Below are 26,102 nucleotides of genomic sequence, written 5' to 3'. Positions count from 1 at the left end.
GGAAGTGCAGCACAAGACTTGGAGTGCATTTGACATGGACATTCTGACACATGTGAGCGTGCTCTGCTACCAGTTTCTGCAGAATGTTTTGTCATTTTTGGTATATTTCTAATTTCCCTTGTGAATGGGTGAACTTCATGGACCAATTTGTCTCTCATTATTCCTGATTGGATTTCAGTTTTTGTGCGTTCCGGTTTAGGCTGCTCTTATCTTCTACTCATCTTCCTAGCTCCTCTGCCTGTATCCTAACCCACACCGAGTCCCTTTTTACCCATTGCTCCTGTGCCTGCTGACCTACACTGGCCCCCAGTGGAGAAATGCCTCAATGTTAAAATTCTCCTCTTTGTTTGCAAATACCCCCATGACCTCTCCCCTCCCCTCATACCCTCCCCTAGCCCTATAGCCCTCTAAGGTTTCTGCACTCTTCCAATTTTGACATCTTGTGCATCTACGATTTCATTACCACTGTTGGTAGTTATACCTTCAGCTGAGAATTCCCCCTCTACCCTTCTTCAAGATGCTCCTTAAAACCTACCTCTTCGACCAAGCATTTTAGCATCAGTCCTAATGTCTCCTGGTGTGGCTCCATCAAATCTTGATCCATGATGCCCCTGTGAAGTGCTTTGGGGCTATTTTAAAGGTGACATACAAATGCAAGTTGTTGTTGCACTTGGCTCCTTGGGCTTTTATTTGTGCTGTGTTAAATTTTAGATAATTTTTTCTTGTCTCTTTGTCCTGCTGTGCAATCATGTTCTGTTTTACTTCAGTGACTGTATAGCACAGCCTGGTAACACAACATTCTTAACATAAGTTTATTCTGAAAGACGCCAAGATGATTGCCAAACTTTTAATTTTGAAAAGCCCTCGTGTTACTTTCTTAAATAAGAAGCAGCAGCTTCTATTTAAATAGAACCTTTCAAGGTCTCAGGAGGTTCTGAAGTGATGAACAGCCAATGAGGTTACTTAGTCACTGCTGTTCATGAAGGGAACACGACTGACATTGTCCTTGCGGCAAAATCCCACAAACAGCAATATGATAATGATCACATTATTTGCTTTGATGTTGGTTGAAGGATAAATATTGGCCAGGACACTGGTGAGAATGCCCTTGCTCCTCTTCAGATTAGTGCCATGGGATCTTTTATATGCTCCCGAGAGAGCTGACGGCCTCAGTTTAACGTCTTACCTGAAAGACTCCACCTCTTGTGTGAGAGAGATACCAACTGAGCCATCGACCTGCATATTCTATTTGCAAATGTAGCCCACAGAACTGTGTGACTGATATCGCTCCTACTGCAATGGGGGCGTTTGGAAGGGTGGCCTTAATTATACTGCAGACTGTTTAATTGTATGCTTAAGGATGTGTTACATTAATACCATTGTGTCTAACAAGGAGGTCCCCTATTAATGTTAACCACAGCATCTTGCCTGATTTCAAGACTGTAATACAATCTATGGTGTTAAAGGGCCTCTAAATTAAAGAATGGCCTCATTTTAATTGTCCAGTGGATCCACTCTGTTTAGTTTACATAAGTAATTTGTAAGGCCTGAGGTAAAGAACTGGCGGTTTAAGTAATGTCCTGAAATAAATCTGTTTCTGGCTGATCCATACTTTGGTTAACTTCCAGACCGGGCTATTCCAATTTTCTGCTTGCTGGCTTCCTGTCTTTCACCCTCTGTAAATTTGATCTGAGCTCATTGAAAACTCTCCTGCCCGTATTCTAACTCGCACCAACTCCCATTCGCCCATCAGCCCTGTGCTCGCTGACCTGCAGTGTCTCACTGTCAGGCAGGGCCTCAATTTTGCATTTCTCATCCTTGTTTCCAAAATCCTCCATGGTCCTGCTGGAACACTGTAATCTGCTGTGGCCCCTAGAGAACAGGGCGTTCCTCCGAATCTGGCCCTTTGTACACCAACTCCGTTTGTCCCGCCATTGGTGGCAGTGCTTTCAGTTGCCAAGGTTCTAAGCTCTGGACTTCCAACTCCAAACATCTCCATCTCTCTACCCCTCTTTATCCCTTTAAGACACTCCTTAAAATCTACTACTTTGACCAACCTGTCCTAATATTTGGTTCAGCATCAGTTTTTTATTGGTTGCTCTCCTGTGAATTGCTTTGTGATGTTTGGCTATTTTGAAGGCACCCTGTAATGTGAGGTGGTGTTGTTATGCTGGAATTTATGGGCTCCCAATTGGACAAGTACATTTTAATATCTATTGTTAGAAAATTTGGGAAATTACATTTTCGTAAAGAAAACTGCAGCATGCATCCAGTAGTCCTTTTGTAAATTATTTATTCAGTGTAAAGTCAGGAGATATTTCATTGAAAATTACAACATTCTTAAAAGGGCTAGATGTGGATAGGACGTTTCCCCTGGCTGGAGGTTCTAGAACCAGGGGACACAGTCTCAGAATAAGGGGCAGGCCATTTAGCCTGAGATGAGGAGGAATTTCTTCACTCAGAGGGTAGCGAATCTCTGGAATTCTCTATCCCAGAGGGCTGGGGAAGCTCAGCCATTAAGCATGTTCAATACAGAAATCGATAGGTTTCTAGATACTAATGACATCAAGGGATATGGGGATAGTGTGGGAAATTGGCATTGAGGTAGAAGATTGGCCATGACCTAACTGAATGGTGGAGCAGGCTTGATGGGCCGAATGGCCTGTTCCTACTGCTATGTTCCTAAAGCATCATTAGGTCTGACTGTCCTAGAAAGTTCTGAATAATAGTGTATTAACCCAGTGCCTCATTTTAAAATTAAAATTAAACCAATCATACATGATGTAAGAAGAAACTACTACACGTTTATAGAATAGAATCATACAGCACAGGAGGAGGCCATTCAGACCATCATGTCTGTGCCAGCTCTTTGAAAGAGCTATTCAATTAGTCCCATACCTTTGCTCCTTTGCTTTAACCATTTTGAATTATATATCAAATTCCCTTTGAGGTTTACTATTGAATCTGATTCCTGCAACGTTTCAGGCAATGCATTCCAGATTACAATTCGCTCTGTTTAAAAAAAAAAAAATTCTAATATCACCTTTTAAAATTTCTCGAAAAATTATCTTAAATTTGTGCCCTCTCCTGCCAGTGGAAATGGTTTCCCCTTGCCTACTTTACCAGAACCCCATTAATTATTTTAAAAAGCTAAAAATTGAGCTAATTAATTAATTGTCTACTTTGTCAATTATTTGAGTGATTGACAACTGAAGCTATCCTGTGCAGGGTGAGCCAGAATGGCGTAGATTGGGGTTATACAAATTGGCAGACAAATTATATCCTTCGCCCCTCTTCTCAAAGCAGACCTCTTTATTTCCTCTTATTTTACAGGCTTTAGGCACTGGAAAATGTTGTTGCATTGGTTTATTCACTTGTTCATCCTTTGCTTGGAAATACAATAGTGTGATTGGCTCCCTGTCGGGTCTGGCCCTTTCCTCAGCCTGCTGAACACATTGTCGATTATTATGAATACATCAGATAGCAATATGTGACCCAGGCAAGGTCAACTGGTTAATGGCGGGTGGTTTAGTATTAGTAATGGTGAATGTTAGTGTGGAGGAGCACTTGTTTGGACCTGGCTAACACATGGCTTCTCTCCCTTTAAACTCGATATCAAGTTTGTGTTTCAATGTCATTTGTGTTTCTCACGTGTTGGTGCAGACTCGATGGGCCGAAGGGCCTCTTCTGCACTGTGTGGTTCTGTGAGGAAAGACATTTAGAAAATAGATAATGAAAATGTTGGAAATGGTAGTTGTTGAGCTGTGGATAAAGAAAGAGCTCACATTTTTGTAGTGTTTTACCATCCCAAAGCGCTTCACTGCCAAGAGTTACTTTTGAAATACAGCCACTACCAACATACCCTCTCATTCTTTTTGTAGTGCACGGCTGATTTAAGTGTGCAAGCCCTTTGGCTTTTTTGTGCAGCTGTGCGCACCTGGTATCTTAAAGCTTGTGTGCGGCCTGCACACGAACCTTCAGTTGGCCATGCAGTACATATGGAAAATTGGTCACTTATTTATACAGATTTGGTAGCCAGTTTGTGCACAGCAAAGGCCCAGAAACAACATTGAGATAAATGATCAGTTAATCTGCTTTTGGTGCTGTTGGTTGAAGGATAAATATTGATCAAGGCACATAGGGATTGCCAGATTACAACAGATCAAGATCCATCTAGTTTGTCTTGTATCATCCTGGGAGACTCATGATACAATAATGCAGTCATTGATAAATCATATCAATCAATCTTTATCATTGAGTCTATGACAGACCCAGACATGAGGTGAGAAAAATCTCAGTGAGAGCTTTGGGAACCATAGGTCCAAACTCGCCTGTTCCCACCAAGTATGCTACACATGCCTCAAAGTACCCATATACTGTATCCTCAAAATATTATTTTGTGACACTGCTCTTCTTCATGTTGTGTCACAGAATCTTTTATGTCCATCTGAGATGGCAAACTTGGTTGAGCTTCTCACCCAAATCATGGCACCTCTGACAGTGAAGCACTCCCTCAGCTGTGCATTAGTCTCAGTTGAGATGGCGTGTTCAAGACTCACGAGTGGAGAAACTCACTCAATGACTTTCCAAAGAGAATTAGCCCACTCAAGAGAATTAGCCTGGGCCTCTGGATTACTGGTCCAGTTAGCCCCCCGTCATGTGTGGATTATGACTTTAACATTCCAGAATTCATCAAATCTTTTCATACCTTAGTTTATCTCTAAATAATCTATCTCAAAATAAAATCAGGTGTCTAAATCTAATGTTGCTGGAGATTTTGGTTCCTGACACATGGAATGTCCCAGAACTATCACCAAATAATGCCAATGTTCTGGGGGTGTTTCTGGGTCAGCTGCTTCCCATTTTAGAGATATCTAGGGTGGATTGGGGTTTCTGTACATTTAGATCAAACATATCTCTGCTCATTTATACAAATGGGTTCACGATATCGATACATGAAATATTGAGCGTGACATTCCAGGTCCAGTTCAGTTTCGGGTTAATGGTAACCCCCAAGTTATTGAGAGTGGGGGATTCAGCAATGGTTTCAAATTCCTAAAAATTCACAAGTTTTGCATATAAATTTGTATTAGAAACAAATGATTGGTAACATGTTGGTCAGGATTCTTAATGGTTGTGTTTATTTACTGAAAAGTAAAACAAGTAAAAGGCATTTGAGCAACTAACATCTTTAATAAATTCACTTGTGTTTGTAAACTTAACTGCACCAGTATTATTAAGACGATTGGGCACATTATGTATATGAGTAATCCACAACTTTAAAATAGTTGATAACCATGATAAAACTATCACATCCTTTTTTCCTATTAGATAACTGTTTAAATCTTCACGTTTTACAGTCGTTTCACAATATTATATCGGCCCAGATTTTGTGGTCAGTGGGAGGACAAAGGTGCTCACTACAGACCTTTTTTTAAAAGAAAACTGCCCACAAAGATCCAACACACTCTGCGGTGTGGATTTCCCCTTTCCTGATACTCTTTCGAGTTATCAACAGTCACAGATTGCAACTCTTTTGAGTACAGTCACAGTTCTTGGTTTCCGGGAGTGGGACATGAACCCACAACCCTCTGATTCAAAGGCAAGGGTGCTATGAACTGAGCCACAGTTGACACCTCAAAATTCTTTCGAGTTATCAACAGTCACAGATTGCAACTCTTTCGAGTACAATCACAGTTCTTGGTTTTCCGGGAGTGGGACATGAACCCACAACCCTCTGATTCAAAGGCGAGGGTGCTATGAACTGAGCCACAGCTGACACCTCCCTTTCCCCTCTCCTGATACTGTTTCGAGTTATCAACAGTCACAGATTGCAACTCTTTTGAGTACAATCACAGTTCTTGGTTTCCAGGAGTGGGACATGAACCCACGACCCTCTGATTCAAAGGCAAGGGTGCTATGAACTGAGCCACAGCTGAAACCTCCCTTTCCCCTTTCCTGATGTTGGCTTGAATCTTGAGCCAAGTCAAGGGGCTCTCTAAGCACCAATCGGGGTAAGCAGCCAATCAGATTGAAGAATTCTCACAGACATCAAACCAGGAAGTAAAATGCACTGATTATCCTTTTAATATCATTTTACAGAGTGTGAAATAAATGATTGGTACATATGCATGGAACTAATGTAGAGTTGAAACATTGTAAACTTTTAGAAAAATAATTTAAAAAATATTTGGATTTTTTTTTATCATAATGGTGAAATTTGATATTACAAATATAAAATTAGATTCCCAGGGTCAGTGTTTCAGAGCAATGTGAAGTTAGTACTCTGTTACACCTCATTCAGCAAGCTGTAACTTTTCAAGGGTTTTTACAATGAGAAGAATAGCGCAGAAGAGCAAGCCCTCATCAGTTCAGTAATTTCTAATTGATTGCAGACTTTTTTAATTCATTCATGTGATGTGGGTATCACTGGCTAGATCAGCATTTTTTGCCCATCCCTAAATGCCCTTGAGAAGGTGATGGTGAGCTGCCTTCTTGAACCGCTGCAGTCCATGTGGTGTAGGTACGCCGATAGTGCTGTTAGGGAGGGAGTTCCAGGATTTTGACCCAGCGACAGTGAAGGAATGGTGATATATTTCCAAGTCAGGATGGTGAGGGACTTGGAGGGGAACTTCCAGGTGATGGTGTTCCCATCAATCTGCTGCCCTTGCCCTTCTAGATGGTAGTGGTTGTGGTTTGGAAGTACTGTCTTAAGGAGCCTTGGTGAGTTCCTGCAGTACAACTTGTAGATGGTACACAAGCTACCACTGTATGTCAGTGGTGGAGGGAGTGAATGTTTGTGGATGTGGTGCCAATCAAGTGGGCTGCTTTGTCCTGGATGGTGTCAAGCTCCTTGAGTGCTGTTGGAGCTGCACTCATCCAGGCAAGTGGGGAGTATTCCATCACACTCCTGACTTATGTTTTGTAGATGTTTTGGACTGGCTTTGGGGAGTCAGGAGGTGAGGCACTCATCACTGGGTTCCTAGCCTCTGACCTGCTCTTATAGCCATAGTATTTATATGGCTAGTACAGTTCAGTTTCTGGTCAATGGTAACCCCCAGGATGTTGATATTGGAGGATTCAGTGATGGTAATGCCATTGAATGTCAATGGGCGATGGTTAGGTTCTCTCTTGATGGAGATGGTCAGTGCCTGGGACTTGTGTGGTGTGAATGTTACTTGCAACTTGTCAGCCCAAGCCTGGATATTGTCCAGGTCTTGCTGCATTTGGACATGGACTGCTTCAGAATCTGAGGAGTTGCGAATGATGCTGAACATTGTGCAATCATCAGCGAACATCCCCACTTTTGACCTTATGATGGAAGGAAGGTCATTTATGAAGCAGCTGAAGATGGTTGGGCCTAGGACACTACCCTGAGGATCTCCTGCACTGATGTCCTGGAGCTGAGATGATTGATCTCTTAAAAACCACAACCATCTTCCTTTGTGCTAGGTATGACTCCAACCAGCAGAGAGTTTTCCCCCGATCTTTCCTCGAGTCTAGTTTCCCAGTTCACTTCAGCTAGCTCAGCTTTCATGCCCACATAGTTGCCCTTATTTAAGTTTAAAATACTTGTCTTACATCCAGTTTGAAAGGGAGCAGATTGGGTCTAAAATTCAATCATATTGTGGTTGCTGCTACCTAGAGGTGCCTTCACTCTGAGATCATTAATTAATCCTGTCATGTTACACAATACCAAACCTAATATAACCTGCTCTCTGGTTGGTTCCAGAACATGCTGCTCTAAGAAACTATCTCGAAAGCATTCTATGAACACCTCATCCAGGCTACAACTGCCAATCTGATCCAGTTTATATGTAGATTAAAGTCACCCATGATTATTGCCGTCCCTTTATAACAAGCACCAATATTTCTTCCTGTATATTTTGTCTTACATTGTGGTTACTGTTCGGGACCTTAAACCACTCCCACTAGTGACTTCTTTCCTCTTCTATTCCTCATCTCCACCCAAACCAATTCTACGTCCTGATCTCATGGACCAATGTCATCTCTAACTGTTGCACCAATGCCATCCTTGATTAACAGTGCTACCCCTCCACCTTTACCTAGCTTCCTATTCTTCTTGATGGTCATATACCCCATAATATTCAGAACCAAATCCTTGTCATCCTGCAGCCAGGTCTCTGATATGGCTGTAACATCACATTTATTTACTTCAATGTATGCTATCAATTCATTTATTTTGTTATGAATGCTATGAGCATTCAGATACAGAGCCTTTAGTTTACTCTTTGTTATCTTTGTAATATCTAGTCTTGACTATTGGTGTATTCTTAGGTTTTATCTCTCTGTCTCTTCCTACTATTCTATGACCCTCATCTCCCATATTACTACTATGATCTCCTGCCTTGAATCTACCTGTTGATTTGCCACATCTACCCAAGCTTGATCCCTCAACCCCTTGTTTAGTTTAAAGCTCTCTCTACTTCCCTAGTTATGTGATTCACAAGGACACTCGTCCCAGCACGGTTCAAGTGTAGAATGTCCCAACTGTATAACCCCCAATTTCCCCAGTACTGGTGCCAGTGCTCCACAAACAGAAACCCACTTCTCCCACACTGGTCTTTGAGCCACGCATTCATCTCTCTAATCTGATTTGCCCTATGCCAATTTGCATGAGGCTCAGGTAATAATTGAGAGATTATTGCCTTTGAGGTTCTGCTTAAATTTGGCGCCTAGCTTCTCATAGACCATGCAGAACCTCCTTCCTTATCCTGCCTATGTCGTTGGTACCTACATGGACCATGACAACTGGATCCTCCCATCCCACAGCAAGTTCCTCTCCAGCCCTGAGCAGACGTCCCGAACCCTGGCACTGGGCAGGCGACACAGCCTTCTAGATTCTCACTCTTTGCTGCAGAGAATAGTGTCAATCCTCCTCACTATACTGTCCCCTATTACCACCAGATTTCTGTTTGCTCCCCCTGCTTGAACGGCTTCCTGTACCATGGTGCCATGGCCAGCCTGCTCATCCACCTTGCAGACTTCGCTTTCATCCACACAGGTTGTGAGCACCTCAAACCTGTTTGCCAATTGCAAAGTCTGAGCCTCCTACTACAGTCTGCTCGGTCCCATTACCTGCCTCACTCACAGTCACATCCTCCTGTCCCTCACTGCTGACCAAAACAGACGACCTTATTCTAAGAGGTGTGGCCATCTTCTGGAACAAAGTGTCCAGGTGTTTCTCCCCCTCCCTTATGTTGAGCAGTGTCTGCAGCTCTGGATCTGGAATTCCTCTAGCTGCTTACACTTTCTGCAGATGCAGCATGTTCCAGCCATTGTTCGCAAGGGGCAAGGTACAGACCGTACCCAACCAGTCCGTGCTTGCAAAACTCGAAACCCAGTGTCCAACATTAAATGTGATTCTGCGATTGGACAACATTTGCTAAATCACAGAATCACAGTGCAGAAGAGGCCCTTCGGCCCATCGAGTCTGCACTGACACGTGAAAAACACCTGACCTACCTACCTAATTCCATTTACCAGCACTTGGCCCATAGCCTTGAATGTTATGACGTGCCAACTGCTCATCCAGGTACTTTTTAAAGGATGTGAGGCAACCCGCCTCCACCACCCTCCCAGGTAACGCATTCCAGACCGTCACCACCCTCTGGGTAAAATGTTTTTCCTCACATCCCCCCTAGACCTCCTGCCCCTCACCTTGAACTTATGCCCCCTTGTGATTGACCCTTAAGCTAAGGGGAACAGCTGCTCCCCATCCACCCTGTCCATGCCCCTCATAATCTTGTACACCTCGATCAGGTCACCCCTCAGTCTTCTCTGCTCCAACGAAAACAACCCAAGTCTATCCAACCTCTCTTCATAACTTAAATGTTTCATCCCAGGCAACATCCTGGTGAACCTCCTCTGCACCCCCTCCAGTGCAATCACATCCTTCCTATAATGTGGCGACCAGAACTGCACACAGTACTCCAGTTGTGGCCTCACCAAGGTTCTATACAACTCCAACATGACCTCCCTACTTTTGTAATCTATGCCTCGATTGATAAAGGCAAGTGTCCCATATGCCTTTTTCACCACCCCACTAACATGCCCCTCTGCCTTCAGAGATCATACGCCAAGGTCCCTTTGTTCCTCAGAACTTCCTAGTGTCATGTCGTTCATTGAATACTTCCTTGTCAAATTACTCCTTCCAAAGTGTATCACCTGTGTTCTAATTCTGTGTGCTAAGAATTACACTGACAACCAATTTAAGACTATCAGATTGCAGACAGAAAGAACATGTACACGCATTGTGCCTCTTTCAGCTAAACAAAATAAGTGACAGCCTTTTGCTGGTTCATTCCTCAGGGCAATGCCTTGATCAATCAGGGTCAAGCTGCCTGGTTTAAATTTCAAACAATGATCATCAGTTAACTGTCAGTCACCAGCACTGATGCATTCTCCATGGCAACTCAGAGTTCACTTGCCAACCAATCGGCATTCTCTTCACATTGTGTATTTTGTTCTTTCCTGCTATCAGGACACTTCAAGAATACCAATACGAGTGCAAGAATTGAGCAATACTCAAGATGTGTTTGTCCTGGATTGTCCAAAAGAACCTACATTCCACAGCTGCAACATAACACCTGTCCTGCCATTGTTATTTATGTTATTTAGCCAGCTTAATTTAATTACTCACTTAATTAACTTAATAATTCCTATGTATACCAGACCTCTTTCCTCTGTGCACCGAATTCCCATGTGAACCTAATTCGCTACTTACTCAGACTCTGTCTCACTCCGCCATAGTCGCCTGTCTCCTAGCGCCCCCCCACCACCGCCCCCCCCCACCCCTGTGTTACTACTTGTGAAGTAATTGTGATGCAGAAGTAAGATTGACCATTTAAGGAGGTGGTTTGTGGCTTTAAGGCAGAAAATTATAGTGCAGTGGTTTTCAGCCTGTCACTCATTCAGCCAGGAGTCAATGTTCATAATATTAAGAAATCTGATGCTATTATTTCAGGTGAAATGTATTTTAACATCAGCCTGTATCTCCAGAGAGAGAGATCAAGCAGATTGCACTACTGTGTCTGTCAAGCTGCCCTCATGAGTTCAGTATTCCTGACATTAGAATCTTTAAAGCCAGGCAACTGTTGGACTGAATTACGCAGGCTGGCTGCAAATAATTTTGAGAGGATTAAACTAAGTTGTAGAATTATAATGCAAAAACACTTGGAGAAACAATCATTATGCTTTGTGTTAGAGTAAGATTCTCAGTGATTCCCTTTGCTGCGCTTTGACACATTCAGGCATTGATCATTTTATTTAATTAGGTGGTCACAAGAGTGACATTTGCTGCCCCCGAGGTCTGTCTCAGTGTTATAAGATGCTGAAAACCAAAGGCGACATTGCATCCTTCACCACCTGGACGGCAAGATGTCTCTGCACAACCTTTGCCTGTTCTGTATACTGAAACCTGCCCTGAGACGTCCTTCCCTGATGGCAGGTTGTCAATCCTGTAAACCCCACTTCCGTCCATGGAAAGATAATTGCTTCCAGGAAACCGTGTCACCAACAGCAGTGGGAAGCCAGCATGAGGCCATTTTAGAAACAGCCTGAAAATTTGGCGGACCCCTTGGAGTCTTCTCGCTGATCCTTAGGGAGCCACGGATCCCCAGTTGGGAACCCCTGACCTGTCCTGTTTTGAGTGCAAGTTGGTGTTGCACAGGAACCAGCAGAGTGTGTTTTTCAGAGGGTGTGGTGGGGAAGTGCAGTATGAACAAAATCTAAGTAATGGAATGAAACTTTGCCTAGGGCCAAAAACTGAGGCCTTGCTTCTCTAGACTGAAATATTTTCAAGTTAGTCTGCTTATTTGAGCTGAGTTCTGAAGAGGAAAGTCTACTTCTGGCACTTTAGCTCATATCCATGGGAAAAGTTAGGATTATATCTGAAGTACCTAATTTTCTGTAAACATTTGACTTGTCAGCAATACTCCTTGTTCCACTGTAAGGATTTGAAAATTCTGCTTAATCCTGCCTAGTACATAATAATCCTGGCCCAACAATAAAGCGAATTGCATATTGCAAAATATTTTGAATTGAGAGGAATTTAACTCTTTGTGTGACTTGACTGCAGGATTTGAACTGTTGTAACAAGGCTTAAACATTTGGAAGCTTTTTCTTGTTGCATAGAAAAAATGTGTTGAAAATTAAATGACTGTCAGTCCAGTAACCTAGTGGTTAGAGTGTAGAAGGAAAGTCTTGTGTTTATATAGTGGATTTCACAATGCTCGGATGTCCCAAAGTACTTTACTGCCCATTAAATACTTCTGACAAACACAAACAGCAATGTTAATGACCAAGTGAACCAGTTGTAATTTTACAGAATCACAGAATTGTTACAGCACAGAAGGAGGCCATTCGGCCTGATGTTTCTGTGCTGGCTGTCTCAGGGAGCCGTTTACTGACTGCCACTTCCCTGCCTTCTGCCCTGTAGCTCTGCACGTTCTGTCTTTTCAGATGATAATCCAATGTCCTCTTGAAGGCCTCGATTGAACCTGCCTCTGTCACACTCTCTCAGGCAGACTCTGCCTGACCCTAACCACCTGCTGTGTGAAAAAGTTTCTCCTTGGGGACAAATATTGGCAGCCCACACCATTATCAGAGACACTGGATTACAACATTGCTCTGGAGGAGATGACAATGATGAAGATCTGTTCTGCTCAGCAACTGGCTGATGTGCTATCAGAAAACTCTTCTCAGCAGCATGATGCCCTTTTATTCCAAAGCTGAATCTTAGTCTGAACTTTGAAACAAAATAGATTTTTGACTACACCGGAGTTATGAATCTAAATCTGCACCTTCTAACTTTTAACTGGATTGACTGAAATGAAAGGTCATTTTAGTTCCAAGAGAAAAGCTAAAAGCAGCTTTCAATGTTTGTCTGATGATGTTAAAATACAGTTTTGTAAATCAGTTGGTCACACTCTTGTTCCTGAATCAGAATGTTGTGGGTTCAAGTGCCACTCCAGAGACTTCGCACAAGCCAGTCAAACACTCCAGTGCAGTAATGAGAAAGTGCTTCACTGTCAGAAGCGCTGTCTTTTGGATGAGGTGGTAAACTGAGACCCTGTCTGGTCCCCAGGTGGATGTAAGACATCCAATGGTGCTATTTCTCCCCAATGCCCTGGTGACTATTTATCCCTCAACCAAACTCATTTTAAAAAAAACAGATAATCTAGTCATTATTACATTGCTGTAGCTTGCTGCGTATAATGTGGCTGCTGCATTTCATACGTTACAAAAGACTACGTTAGAAAAGTAAGTCATTGACTCTGAATTACTTGGAAACATCTTGATGCTATTAAAAGTGCTATAAAAATGCAAGTCTTTCTTTCCTTCCTTGACCTGGCCTGCTATGGCGTAGAGTTCTAATCCTGCTCTGGGGGTTAGCAGATATATCCAGCAGTGACTCTGAATGTGGGATGGTCACACCACAGTGGTGATCAGCCCAGGCAGCGCAATTCCAATGGTTGACTAGCTGATCTCCTGTGGAGTTGCTCACAGCTGGAGTTTCTACATCCTGACTATTGCAGCACAGTAGGCTTGGATTCGGCCAAAGCTTGTGAATTATACTGGGATTTAGGGGCTTAAATAATGGGGATGGGAAATGTAAAATCTTGGGTCCTGTTACTTGGAGTATAGAAGATTGAGGGGTGATCTAATTCTGATGTTTGAAATGATAAAAGGAATCGATGGGTTTGAGAAGCTAATTTCCTCTTGTGGGAGAATCCAGAATAATAGGAGCAATCTTAAAATTAGAGCTGGTTTGAATGTTAACACAAAGGGCTCCTCCTCCTAAGCATCCCAAAGAGGAAATGTTGGTATGGAGGCTGCCCACCTCATGATAAGTTGAAGATTGTTATACCATGCAATAAGCAATTATTGCAGCTGTATTACTTTAAGAACAGAAAGTCTGATTGCTCAGTAAACACCACACTGGTCAGAGTCACTCTGTTGTGAGGAACATAAGAAATAGGAGAAGGAGTAGACCTTATGACCCCTCGAGCCTGCTCCACCATTCCATATGATCATGGCTGATCTTTTGCCCCAATTCCACTTTCCAGCCCGCTCTCCCTGACCCTTGATTGCCAGAGAGACCAAAAACCTGTCTCAGCCTTAAATGTATTCAACAATGGAGAATCCACAACCCTCTGGGGTAGAGAATTCCAAAGATTCTCGACCTTTTGAGTGAAGAAATTTTCCCTCATCTCAATCCTGAATGATCGGCCCCTTACCCTGAGACTGTACCCTTGTGTTCCAGATTCCCCAGCCAGGGAAACAACTCCTCAGTGTCTACCCTGGCAAACTCCTTCAGAAACTTGTATGTTTCAATGAGATTGCTTCTCATTCTTCTAAACGCCAGAGAATTTAGATCCAATTTCCTCAGCCTCTCATCATAGGGCAGCACTCTCATTCCAGTGACCAATCTAGTGAACCTTCGTTGTACTGCCTCCAAGATGAGTATATCCTTCCTCAAATATGGAGACCAAAACTGCACTGAATACTCCAAGTGTAACTCACTTGTAAAACCCTATACAACTGTAACAAGACTTATTTGTTCCTGTACTCCAATCCCCTTGCAATAAAGGCCAACGTTCCATTTACCTCCCTAATTACTTGCCGTATCTGCATGCTAACATTGTGTTCCTTGTTCGAGTCCATCCAAGTCTCTCTAATGGGAGAGTGCCTGCATGTTTAAGGCTTTGGGTCAGAATTACCCTGTAGAAATTGATGACTTTCCCTTTTCTTTCCTCTGGGTTTGTGTTTTCATCTGTAACAAAGTGTGACCTATGATATGTGATGAACAAAGAGTATTCCATATGCCATTATCTTCCATGGTATTGCTCATGATAATTTGGAGTATGTGCTGGTCTATAACAGGAACATGGCAGCAATGTGTTATTCTATTGCTAAAATATAGGCATGTATCCCTTCAAATCTGCAAGCTTTAATCAGCCTACCCAAGAAAACAGATGGCTGAGGGTGACTTAATATTTAAATTATGAAGGGCTTTGATAGGGTCGACATAGAAATGTTTCCACATGGAATCCAATAAGAAGTTCAGGAGAAACCTCTTTACCCAGAGAGTGGTGAGAATGTGGAGATTGCTACCACAAGGTGTAGTTGAAGCAGACAGAATAGGTGCATTTAAGGAGCAGCTAGATAAGCACATAAAGGGGAAAGGAATAGAAGGACATGCTGATAGGGAGAGAGGAAGTTGGGTGGGAGGAAGCTCATGTGCAGCACAAACGCCATGGACCAGTTAGGCCAAGTGGCCTGTTTCTGTGCTGTAGGTGATTTGTTATATGTAAATAGCCAATGACTGCAGCCACAGGTCAGTTAAGAGCTACAGACATTATGGCTAATTTTTAAGAGTTTGTTTCTTTAGCCTGTTCTCGTGTGGGACAAGAACTTACATCGGACACCATAATACCTGAAAGGTACTCGACAGGAAGTGCGTGTATAGGAATCGTTAATGGAATATTATAGATGGATGTTGGTGAGGGTGCTTGAAATATGTCATTAACTGGAACATTATATTGTGAGATTTTAATTTTAAAGAGCAAAGGGCTTAGCATTGGCATTCTGTATCCCGTAATGTGCCCCACACTAAAGTATGCTTCCAGTTAGTGTACAACAGCTATCTTGTCCAGACAATGTACCTGCCATTATATTACTATTTTAGTTTAAGCATCTTGCTTTCAAGCACTCAGAAATAGTTGAATGTTAGCAGTGCCTATTGAGCAGGCTGGAACTGTTGGCACATAGATAACTCTTAGCATCGTTTTCAAGTACCAATTGGTAAGTCAAACATGTGGAGCAGAATTTAATGCCCCACCCAGTGGTGAGTTTGGAAGGCACATGGGTGGCAACCCCACTCAGATGCTAACTGAGGCCCTTGAGCGGGCAATTAATGCTGCCACCACTGGAATTCAATCGGCAGTGGGCAGGGGAGGCACCACACAGGGAGCCTGAAAAGCAAAGCTTGTGGGCTTCTGGGGGAGGTCCCTCATTCCATGGCACTCAGTGCCTGATTGAGGGATCTGGGATTGAGAAATGGTGGGGTGGGGGGCGGGTGCGGAGTTTGTGCTGCTGATAACTACCTCCCCTGTTCTTTTTTCCATTACCCCCCCCACCCCCCACCCACCCATCCCCTTAGGGGTGGGATTTCCAGTTAAGCACCTGACGGGCACTTAATTCCGATGCTCCTTCCCCAATGGAGGTGGTGAGCAAGATCCCCATTGCCAATATTAAATTTCACCCATAGTATGGCTTTAGGTGAGGCTGCCCTTTCACATTTAATTTGGGCATTTCCCAAAACTACAGCAGTGACGACACTTCAAAAAGTACTTAATTGTTTTGTGAAGCTCATTGCGATAACCTGGGGCCATAGAAGACACTGAAGAAATAAGTGTTTGTTTATTATCCATTCATATATAAGTGGCAAGATCCAATTGGTGGTATACCACAGAGTTTGCTCCTACAGTCACTCACACAGCTAGTTCCAGATTCACCCATATCACTAGTCCAGGACATGGAATGAGAGCAAGGTGCTTCTCTAGTTAGCGATACTAGCTCTGGATGGATGTTGTCCAGGATGTTTCATCATCCCCTTGTCATTCAGTGGCATTACCATCGCTGAATCTGAAACTGAACTGAACCAGCCATAAAAATACTGTGGCTTCAAGAGCAGGTCAGAGGCTGGGAATTCTGCAAACTCGCCTCCTGACTCCCCAAAGCCTGTCCACCATCTACAAGGCACAAGTCAGGAGTGTGATGGGATACTCTTCACTTGCCTGAATGAGTGCAGCTCCCACAACACTCAAGAAGCTTGACACCATCCAGGGCAAAGCAGCCCGCTTGATTGGCACCACATCCACAAACATTCACTCCCTCCACCACTGAAGCACAGTAGCAGCAGTGTGTACCATCTACAAGATGCACTGCAGGAACTCACCAAGGCTCCTTAGGCAGCACCTTCCAAACCCAAAACCACTACCACCTAGAAGAACAAGGGCAGCAGATAGATGGGAAGACCACCACCTGGAAGTTCCCCTCCAAGCCATTCACCATCCTGACTTGGAAATATATTGCCGTTCCTTCACTGTCGCTGGGTCAAAATCTTGGAACTCTGTTCCTAACAGCACTGTGGGTATACCTACAGGGGTTCAAGAAGGCAGCTCATCACCACCTTCTCAAGGGCAACTAGGGATGGGCAATAAATGCTGGCCCAGCCAGTGAAGCCCACATCCTGTGAAAGAAAATAAAAAGAACGAAACAAAGCAAATTGTGAACTGAAGGAACCACGCCAGATTCCAGTCCTCTTGGCTGAGAAACAATGTTGAGGTGGGAGCGAGGGGAATACATTTAAAAATGAGGTGGCAGATGGAAATAGAATTGTTTCTTTTTTTGGCACTAGTCATGTGGTAGACTGGGGTGGTTTGATACTCAAACTGCAGCATCTGCAGATGTCGCGTTAAATTGGTTTTAAAAGTAAAGTCCTATGCAGAGCCAGTACACACACAATCCATCCACCCAAGTTGGAAGCAGTTGAACAGTCACCCGTTTCCAAATTAGTACACCAGCAAGGCAATTTTAGCAGATGATTGACTATATCTCTGCTTTTGTTGATGCTTGTAACTAATGAGGCTTCACTTTGTGTTCAGTGTTTTCAAGTCTCAAAATCTGAAGCTCTCGGATGATGTTAGGTTGAGGCGGATTATATGTCCATTATTTGTATGCTAGTGGTGAAGTAACTGAGAATGTTGGGTCGTTAAAAGGCCTGATGGTTTTATGGAGAGGGAGGGGTGGGGAAAGAGGAATTCTTAAATAATTTTTATTATAGATGTAGGAGATTTTTAATTACTAATTGTGAAAATTAGTTAACAACTCCATTGTTGACGTCCTGGTCAGGATGGTAGGAAGTGACATAGATGTTGGTCTGTCTTTGCTCAGCAATTCTGTCTAAGTCCTAAATTACTACTTTTGAAAAGTATCTCATTGGCTGTAGAGCACTCTGGGACATCCTGAGTGAAAAGCACTTGTGAAATGGAAGTCCTCTCTTATTCCTTTTCAATGTTTCCTTTTTCTTTGTTTCTCTCTTTTCCTCTTTATTTCTTCCGCACTAACTCTGCCTTCCTTTTTTTCCTTCTTCAACCACCTGTCTACTCTCCTCTTAAGCATTGGCGTGGTCACTGCTGCTATTCTGACAGATGCTTTGCTGAAAATGCCAGCACTTCCATTGAACTGAAGGATAACAGACATCTAACATAAACATGGCGGCACTTGCCACTTATGTAGGTGGCTTTTTCACATCTCCAAAGCAGTAGTGTGCGAGGCATCAGAGATCAAAAGACATGGCTGGTGACAGGTTAAAGGGTACAACCTGGGCTTTTAAAAATTCTTTCAGAGGATATGGGTGTCGCTGGCTAGGCCAGCACTTATTGCCCATCACCACCTTCTCAAGGGCAATTAGGGGTGAGCTGCCACCTTGAACTGGTAGCAATAATTGGCTGGATTGGATTTGTCCTGCGTTTTGTGGACAGGACATACCTGGGCAGTTTTCCACATAGCCGAACAGAAGTCAGCGTTGTAGCTGTACTGGAACAACTTGATTACGGGTGTGGCAGGTTCTGGAGCACAAGTTTTGAGTACTATTGTCGGAATGTTGTCGGGCTAGTATTGCTGTGAAGGGTTTTACTGATGCTGCCATTGTGCCACCCTTTCCCAGTGTGAGGGGATGAGACACTGTCATTTCAAACATGCGTCCCACACGACATCTTAAAACATCTGCATGCACACAAACTCTCACATGTATACTTGTTTTAAAAACATGGAATCACTCTGTGGCATACATAGACAGGGATATTTCCAACCGCCGTGGGGCTGGGAGCCAGCAAGCAAGAAGCAGGGCGTGGCTTTTCCAACATAAATGATTCATTAATTACCTTTTCAAAGAATTCCAGGAAGTTTGCAAGGCGAATTGCAGAATTGGCAAGCGTTGTCGGAGACATCATTGTGAATATGAGGAGTTTTGCAGGGGCTGGAGGATGGGGATTGTGTTTGGAAAGAGGGTGGGGGAGGAAGCATTGGGAGTTGAGGGGATACACTCGATATTTCAAGTAGAAAGAATTTGGTGATCGTAAATAGGTCAGTAAGCCCCTGATAATGCTTCAGGTGGGACCCTGCATTGAGCTAATGGAATAACAAAAATGGGAGGGCTGGAGCAAGTCTTAATCAGAAATACAAAGATGTTGACACTTTTCACAATGCAGGAAGCTTGTTTTCAGATTCGAACCCTGGTGTGGCACAGGATGATAAATATTCGAATTATGTGAAACCCTGTTATCAGCTTATCAACTCCATGGCCTGTGTTGCCGTGTGAAAGCAATTGATGCTCCCAAGGTCTTGCCCTCTACAATATACTCCTTGGTTTCTGCCAGAGGCGACTGTCAAGCTGGCATGGAGCACCTCACCTGAAACGTCTCCTGTCTTTCCTTCAGGCGCTGATGAGCTGCCTGTGCATTAACAGCCATTTCCCTTTCCGATTTGAAGCAGGTGCAGACTTTTGTTTCCCCTCCTGGTTTAAATGGGTTGAGGATTTCCAATTATTTCATCAAATCAGGGTGTAACATATCGCTGATCTAGTTAGCCCCACTCCTCCTGCTCTTTCTCCATTGCACTGCAGATGTTTTCTTTTGAATTCCATTTTGACAGTTATCATTGAATCTACTTCACTCACCCTTTCAGGCATTTCATTCCTCATCAAAGCAACTCACTGCATTTAAAAAAAAAAACAATTCTCCTCATCTCGCCTCTCGTTCTTTTGCCAATTGTCTTAAATCAAAGTCCCTCAATTTTGAACACCCAATCCTCCCCATAGCCTTTATTGCTATGAGGAGAACAATCCGAGCTTCTGTGGTCTCTCCACATGACCTGCTGATCCTCATCCTTGGTACCATTCTGGCCCTCTCCAAGGCTTTGCCATCCTTTCTGAAATGTGAAGCGCAAAATTGGATACAATACTCTCACTGAGGTTTAACCAGAGATTTATAAAGTTTATCATAACCTTCTTGCTTTGGTACTCTATGCCTCTATTTGTAAAGTCACGGATCCCAATTATAACAGCCTTCTCGAATTCTCCTGCTACCTTCAAAGATTTGTTTGTATGCACGCGAGTTCCTGCACCCCATTTGATTTATATCGTCCCTCCTTTTTCTTTCCAAATGCGTCACTTCACTGCATTAAATTTTACCTGCCGTGTGGCTGCCCATTTCACCTGTCTGTCCTGCTGAGTCTTGTGGCACAGTGGGTAGTGTCCCTACCTCTGGGCCAGAAACTCCAGGTTCAAGTCCCACTCCAGGAATTGATGGCCACGGAAAGTGTGTTCATAATTCGGCCAAACAGTTTGATTATCAGCCTGTAAATCCTTCCAATATGCCTGATGGCAGGTGGTAAGAGTGGGTTTCCTGGTCAGCCACACTGCAGAAGGCATCGGCAAACCACTGCAGTACTTTGCCAAGCATAATCATGGACCAGTTCAGAAGTCTGTGGTTGCCAACGCCCTCTTAGGATGTGGTAGCTGGAGGAGGAGCAGGAGCATCTCCTGTTGAAATCTGCTACTACTACCCCCATTGTTCATTACATATCCCAGCTTTGTGTCATCTTTAAAATGATGGCCCTTGTACCCAAATCCTAGTCATTAATCTGCATGAAAACAAGCTGTTGCCCTATAATTGACCTAGGTGGGGTGGGGGCACTACTGTATAATTTCTCCAGCCTGAAAAGCAACCATTCAGAACTACCCTCTGCTTTCTGTCTTTCAGCTAAATTTGTATCCATGCTGTCAATGTCCCTTTAATCCCATGGGCTTCATTTGGTTTGGGAATTCTTTGGATTAATTTATCCTCATTGATTTATATAAAACTTCCTGCTATATAAGTATATATTAGTGTACAGCAACGTATGGTGTAATTTTTTTTGATTTGTTAAAAGCTTGAGCTCTTGATGTTTTTTGTGCCTCTGGGCGTGCACACTAACGTGTCCAGCCTGCACAGGAGCATGCGGGTTCCTGCACAGGAGCATGCGGGTTCCTGCACAGGAGCATGCGGGTTCCTGCACAGGAGCATGCGGGTTCCTGCACAGGAGCATGCGGGTTCCTGCACAGGAGCATGCGGGTTCCTGCACAGGAGCATGCGGGTTCCTGCACAGGAGCATGCGGGTTCCTGCACAGGAGCATGCGGGTTCCTGCACAGGAGCATGCGGGTTCCTGCACAGGAGCATGCGGGTTCCTGCACAGGAGCATGCGGGTTCCTGCACAGGAGCATGCGGGTTCCTGCACTGGAGCATGCGGGTTCCTGCACTGGAGCATGCGGGTTCCTGCGCGGTTGCACAACTTTGAGTGAATATTGTTTATGAATATACTTCTATAATGTCCAACTCTGTTTCAGGATTTTACAGAAAAATGCAGTTATTGCTTCTTTAGTTCTTCGGTGCCTTCTTAAAAATAATCACATCCATTGAGTTTAGAATTTTGAAAGCCAACACTGTTGCCAAAATGTTCCAGGTTCAAGTCCCACTCCAGAGACTTCAGCACAAAAATCCAGACTGACACTCCGGTGCAGTGATGAGGGACTGCTGCCTTGTTGGAGGTGCCGTCTTTCGGATGAGACCGTAAAACATGGCTCTGTCCACCCTTTCAGGTGGATGTAAAGGATCCCATGGCTCTATTTCAAACACCGTCACATGTTCCACTCCAAGCCACCTACCATCCTGACTTGGAAATATATCGCCGTTCCTTCACTGTCGCTGGGTCAAAATCCTGGAACTCCCTCCCAAACAGCACTCTATGTTAACCTACACCACATGGACTAGAGCGGTTCAAGAGGCAGTTCACCATCTCTTGGGCAATTAGGAATGGGCAATAAATGCTGGCCTAGCCAGTGATGCCCACATTCTATGAAAGAATTAATAAAAAAATTGCAAAAAAAGAGCAGGGCACTTATCCCCAATGTCCTGGCCAATATTTAACCTCTATCAACTTCATGTAAAACAGATTATTCGGTCATTATCACACTGCTGTTTGGTTTTTTAATTCATTCATGAGATGTGGGTGCTGGCTGGGTCAGTATTTATTGCCCATCCCTAATTGCCCTTGTTCAGAGGGCATTTAAGAGTCAGCCACTTTGCCGTGGGTCTGGAGTCACGTGTAGGCCAGACCAGGTAAGGACGGCAGATTTCCATCCCTAAAGGGCATTAGTGAACCAGATGGGTTTTTACAACAATCGGCATTGGTTTCATGGTCATCATCAGACTTTTAACAACAGATTTTTATTGGATTCAGATTTCACCATCTGCCATGGTGGGATTGGAACCTGGGTCCCCAGAGCATTAACCTGGGTTTCTGAAATGCTAGTCCAGTGACAATACCACTATGCCACCGCCTCCCCCTGTGGGAGCTTACTGTGTCAAATTGGCTGCCACATTTCCTATATTACAACAATGACTACACTTCAAAAGTTCTTAATTGGCTGTGAAGTATTTGGGACATCCAGTGGTCATGAAAGAGGCTATATAAATGCAAGTCTTTCTTTTTGAAGGGTTAAATTATGAGGCTGAGTTGCTTCTATTCCCTAGAGTTTAAATGGCTGAAGGGCGATCTGACTGAGTTGTTCGGAATAATGAAAGGATAACTACAGAGAAATGATTTCCTCTGGTGGGGGAATCCAGAACAAGCAGGCCCAACATTAAAATTAGAGCAAGGCAATTCGGATGTAAATTGAGGAAACACATATGGTGCAACAGGCCTAAGGGGCTGAATAGCCTCTTCCTGTTCCAATAAAATAATTGTCTGCTGAGCGTGTGTCTGCCATTTTTCACAAGCCTCCATGAGGCAGTTGGGATAATGTGATAATGTGGTGAGTGAGAAAGAGGGGCCTTCTCGCAAGGGAAAAAATATATAGTTTGGACCCGTAGCCCAGTTGAGCTGAAGTAGGTTTGACCAGGGTGGGTTGCTTTTACTACTTGTCACTTTTCCTAGCCCTGGCATTTACCCAGGTGACAGTCATATGGTGTCCACCAATTGCCTTGAACTATTGGACAGCACAGGGCCTTGTCAGCTTGGCGAGAATCAACTCATTATTGAATATTTTATGCAAGTACTTTAACTAGGCCACTTGCTTTGTGTTAGTGGAGCCCTCCTCTTGAGGGAACATTTGTCGTGACATTTTCTCTGGTGGCATTGGACGCACACTTTACCAGTCTGTTGGCCCAGATTGCAAATAGGGCTATAGAACTGATGTAGTCTTTAAAAAGAGGCTACTGAGAAAAGTAGGATATGTAGTGTAGTGATGGTACTGGAGAGTAATCCAGAAATCTGGACTAATAATTCTGAGATTATGGGCCTGATTTAATCTTGTGCAAGTGGATGGCTTTTGAGTGAGTTAAAGTCTTGCCCTAAGGGTTCGAATTTCACCACAGCAATTTGAGAATTCAGTTTTTTTTTTAAGGAGACAAAATAAAAGGCTGGCATCAATAAAAGTGACCAGGAAGCTTCGAACGTTCATTAAAAACCCAAGCTGGTTCACTAATGTTCTTCAGTGAAATCCTCTGTCCTTACCGAGTCTGGCCTACCTGTGACTCCATTTCTATGTGTTTGGCTATTTAACTGCCCTCTAAAAGTTTTTTAAAAAAAATCTTTCATGGGATGTGGGCATCACTGGCAAGGCCAGCATTTGTTGCCCATCCCTAATTGCCCCTGAACTGAGTGGCTTGCTAGGCCATTGTAGAGGGCAGTTAAGAGTCAACCACATTGCTGTGGGCCTGGAGTCACATGTAGGCCAGACCAGGTAAGGACAGCAGATTTCCTTCCCGAAAGGGGCATTAGTGAAGCAGATGGGTTTTTACAACAGTCGATGATAGTTTCGTGGTCACCATCACTGAGACTAGCTTTCAATTTATTAATTGAATTGAAATTCCACCAGCTGCTGCGGTGGGTTTGAAACAGTGTCCCCGGAGGATTATCCTGGGCCTCTGGGTTACCAGTCCAGTGACATTATAACCAGCCCATCCTCTCCCCCAGCAAATTCTAGGGATTGACAGTAAATGTCAGCTTTGCCAGTGATGTCCATATCCTGTTGATGAAAAAAATTGACTTTGGCAGTTAAACAAGTCTGGACAATTACTAACCATTGCCTGTGATTATAAGGAGATTTGCTTTCATTGTTTTTATATTACGATTGTCAACGTTTTGCGATAACCTGAACAACTTCTAGGTCAAGGATAGTAACTAAATTAACTAGTGGCATGTGAGGCAAACATAAAGAGGTGAGATCCATAATAAAAAAAAATATTGATTGGAACCTTTTTTAAGGTGAGAACTTCATTACATCATGTATAAGATCCAATGGGAAATGTGCCATTTCACAGTATAAGTTTGTATGACGCCTCATTGACAATGTGAGAGCCGCAGGGAGTGTGTGGGTTGTTTTTTTCATCAAAACAAGCGTGCTCAAACATATCTCTAACATCTTGTTCACTTTTGCATTATAAATGTGTCATCCCACACGAATGTTGCAAGGCCAGATAGGAAGGAAACTGTAGTAGAAGGACATGTCAATAGGGTTAGATGAAGTAAGGTGGGGGGAGGCTTGTGTGGTGCATAAACATGGGCACAGACTCATTTGGCTGAAAGGCTTGTTTCGATGTAGAGCAATGGCAGATGCAATGCCATAGAGAGCTTTCCAACCAGCAGTTGTAGCAAAGGATTGCAACTGATACATTGTTCCACAAGTGGTAACTCGTACTGTCCCCTGTCCATACAAAGGCTAATATCCCGTGACGAAATTCTTTTCTGTGTATGCTTTTTATCCTACTTACATGGAAAAAAAATTATGCCGCCTTGCTGAACTTATTACCTTGCCTATGCTTTTCCTGCCCTTATTATCATTTTCACCTGCGGCCCAATGGATAGTGCACTCCCCTGTCGGTTAGAAGGTTCCAATTCAAGCCCCACCCCAGGTCCTGGGCACAAAAAATCGAGGCTGACACTCGGGGGAAGTGCTGTTGTGCGGAAGGTGCGGCTTTTCAGATGAGGCGTTAAACTGAGGTGCTCTCAGGTGGATGTAAAAGATTCCTTGGCACCACTTTGAAAAAGAGCAGGGGAGTTATTCCCATGACTAATATTTATCCCTCAATCAATATTGCAAAATCAGATTATCTGGTCATAAGCTCTGTGGGGGCTTGCTGTGTATGTTTGGCTGCCTTGCTTTCTATGGTTAGAACAATGACAACACCTCAAAAAAAATTTTGTGCTTGTGGACATCCTGATGTCATGAAAGGCAGTATATAAATGCAATAAATACCTCATCTTTCCACTATACCACTGGTTCTTTTGTTTGCTCTTCTCTTGTCTGTTTCCTCTCCCCCTCGACTCCTCCACCTCTCCCCTCGCCTCCCCCCCTCTCTCTCCCCTCCCATCCCCTACCCCCCTCTCTCTCTCCCCTCCCCCCCGCTCTCTCTCCCCTCCCCCCCCTCTCTCCCCTCCCATCTCCTCCCCCCTTCTCTCTCCCCTCCCATCCCCTCCCCCTCTCTCTCCCCTCCCATCCCCTCCCCCCTCTCTCTCTCCTCCCATCCCCTACCCCCCTCTGTCTCTCCCCTCCCCCCCCCTCTCTCCCCTCCCCCCCCTCTCTCTCCCCTCCCCCCCTCTCTCTCCCCTCCCCCCCCTCTCTCTCCCCTACCCCCCCTCTCTCTCCCCTCCCATCTCCTCCCCCTCTCTCTCTCCCCTCCCATCTCCTCCTCCCATCTCCTCCCCCCCTCTCTCTCCCCTCTCATCCCCTCCCTCCGTGGTTGAGCCAATTAAGGCCCGCCCAGCGTAATGCGCGACTCCCGAGGATAGTGGAAGTGGGCGGGTGGCGGCCATCTCCTCCCCCCCCTCTCTCTCCCATCTAATCCCCTCCCCCCCTCTCCCCTCCCATCCCCTCCCACTTCTCTCTCCCCTCCCATCCCCTCCCCCCCCCTCTCTCACCTCCCATCCCCTCCCCCCCCTCTCTCCCCTCCCATCCCCTCCCCCCTCTCTC

At 44.2% G+C, this 26,102-nt stretch overlaps 1 protein-coding gene across 1 annotated transcript in view; it reads left to right on the top strand.

The window, feature by feature from the left end:
* itpr2 (inositol 1,4,5-trisphosphate receptor, type 2) overlaps window positions 1–26,102 on the top strand; it is a 244,007-nt gene that overhangs the window by 3,894 nt on the left and 214,011 nt on the right. Inside the window, exon 2 of the mRNA XM_078554637.1 lies at window positions 21,022–21,357. Coding sequence (XP_078410763.1) covers window positions 21,022–21,357 — 336 coding nt within the window. The remainder of the gene's footprint in view (window positions 1–21,021; window positions 21,358–26,102) is intronic.

This window comes from Cetorhinus maximus, chromosome 12, assembly GCF_964194155.1.
Source record: "Cetorhinus maximus chromosome 12, sCetMax3.hap1.1, whole genome shotgun sequence".
Lineage (NCBI taxonomy): Eukaryota > Metazoa > Chordata > Chondrichthyes > Lamniformes > Cetorhinidae > Cetorhinus > Cetorhinus maximus.
This window is presented reverse-complemented; position numbering and strand designations above follow the sequence as displayed.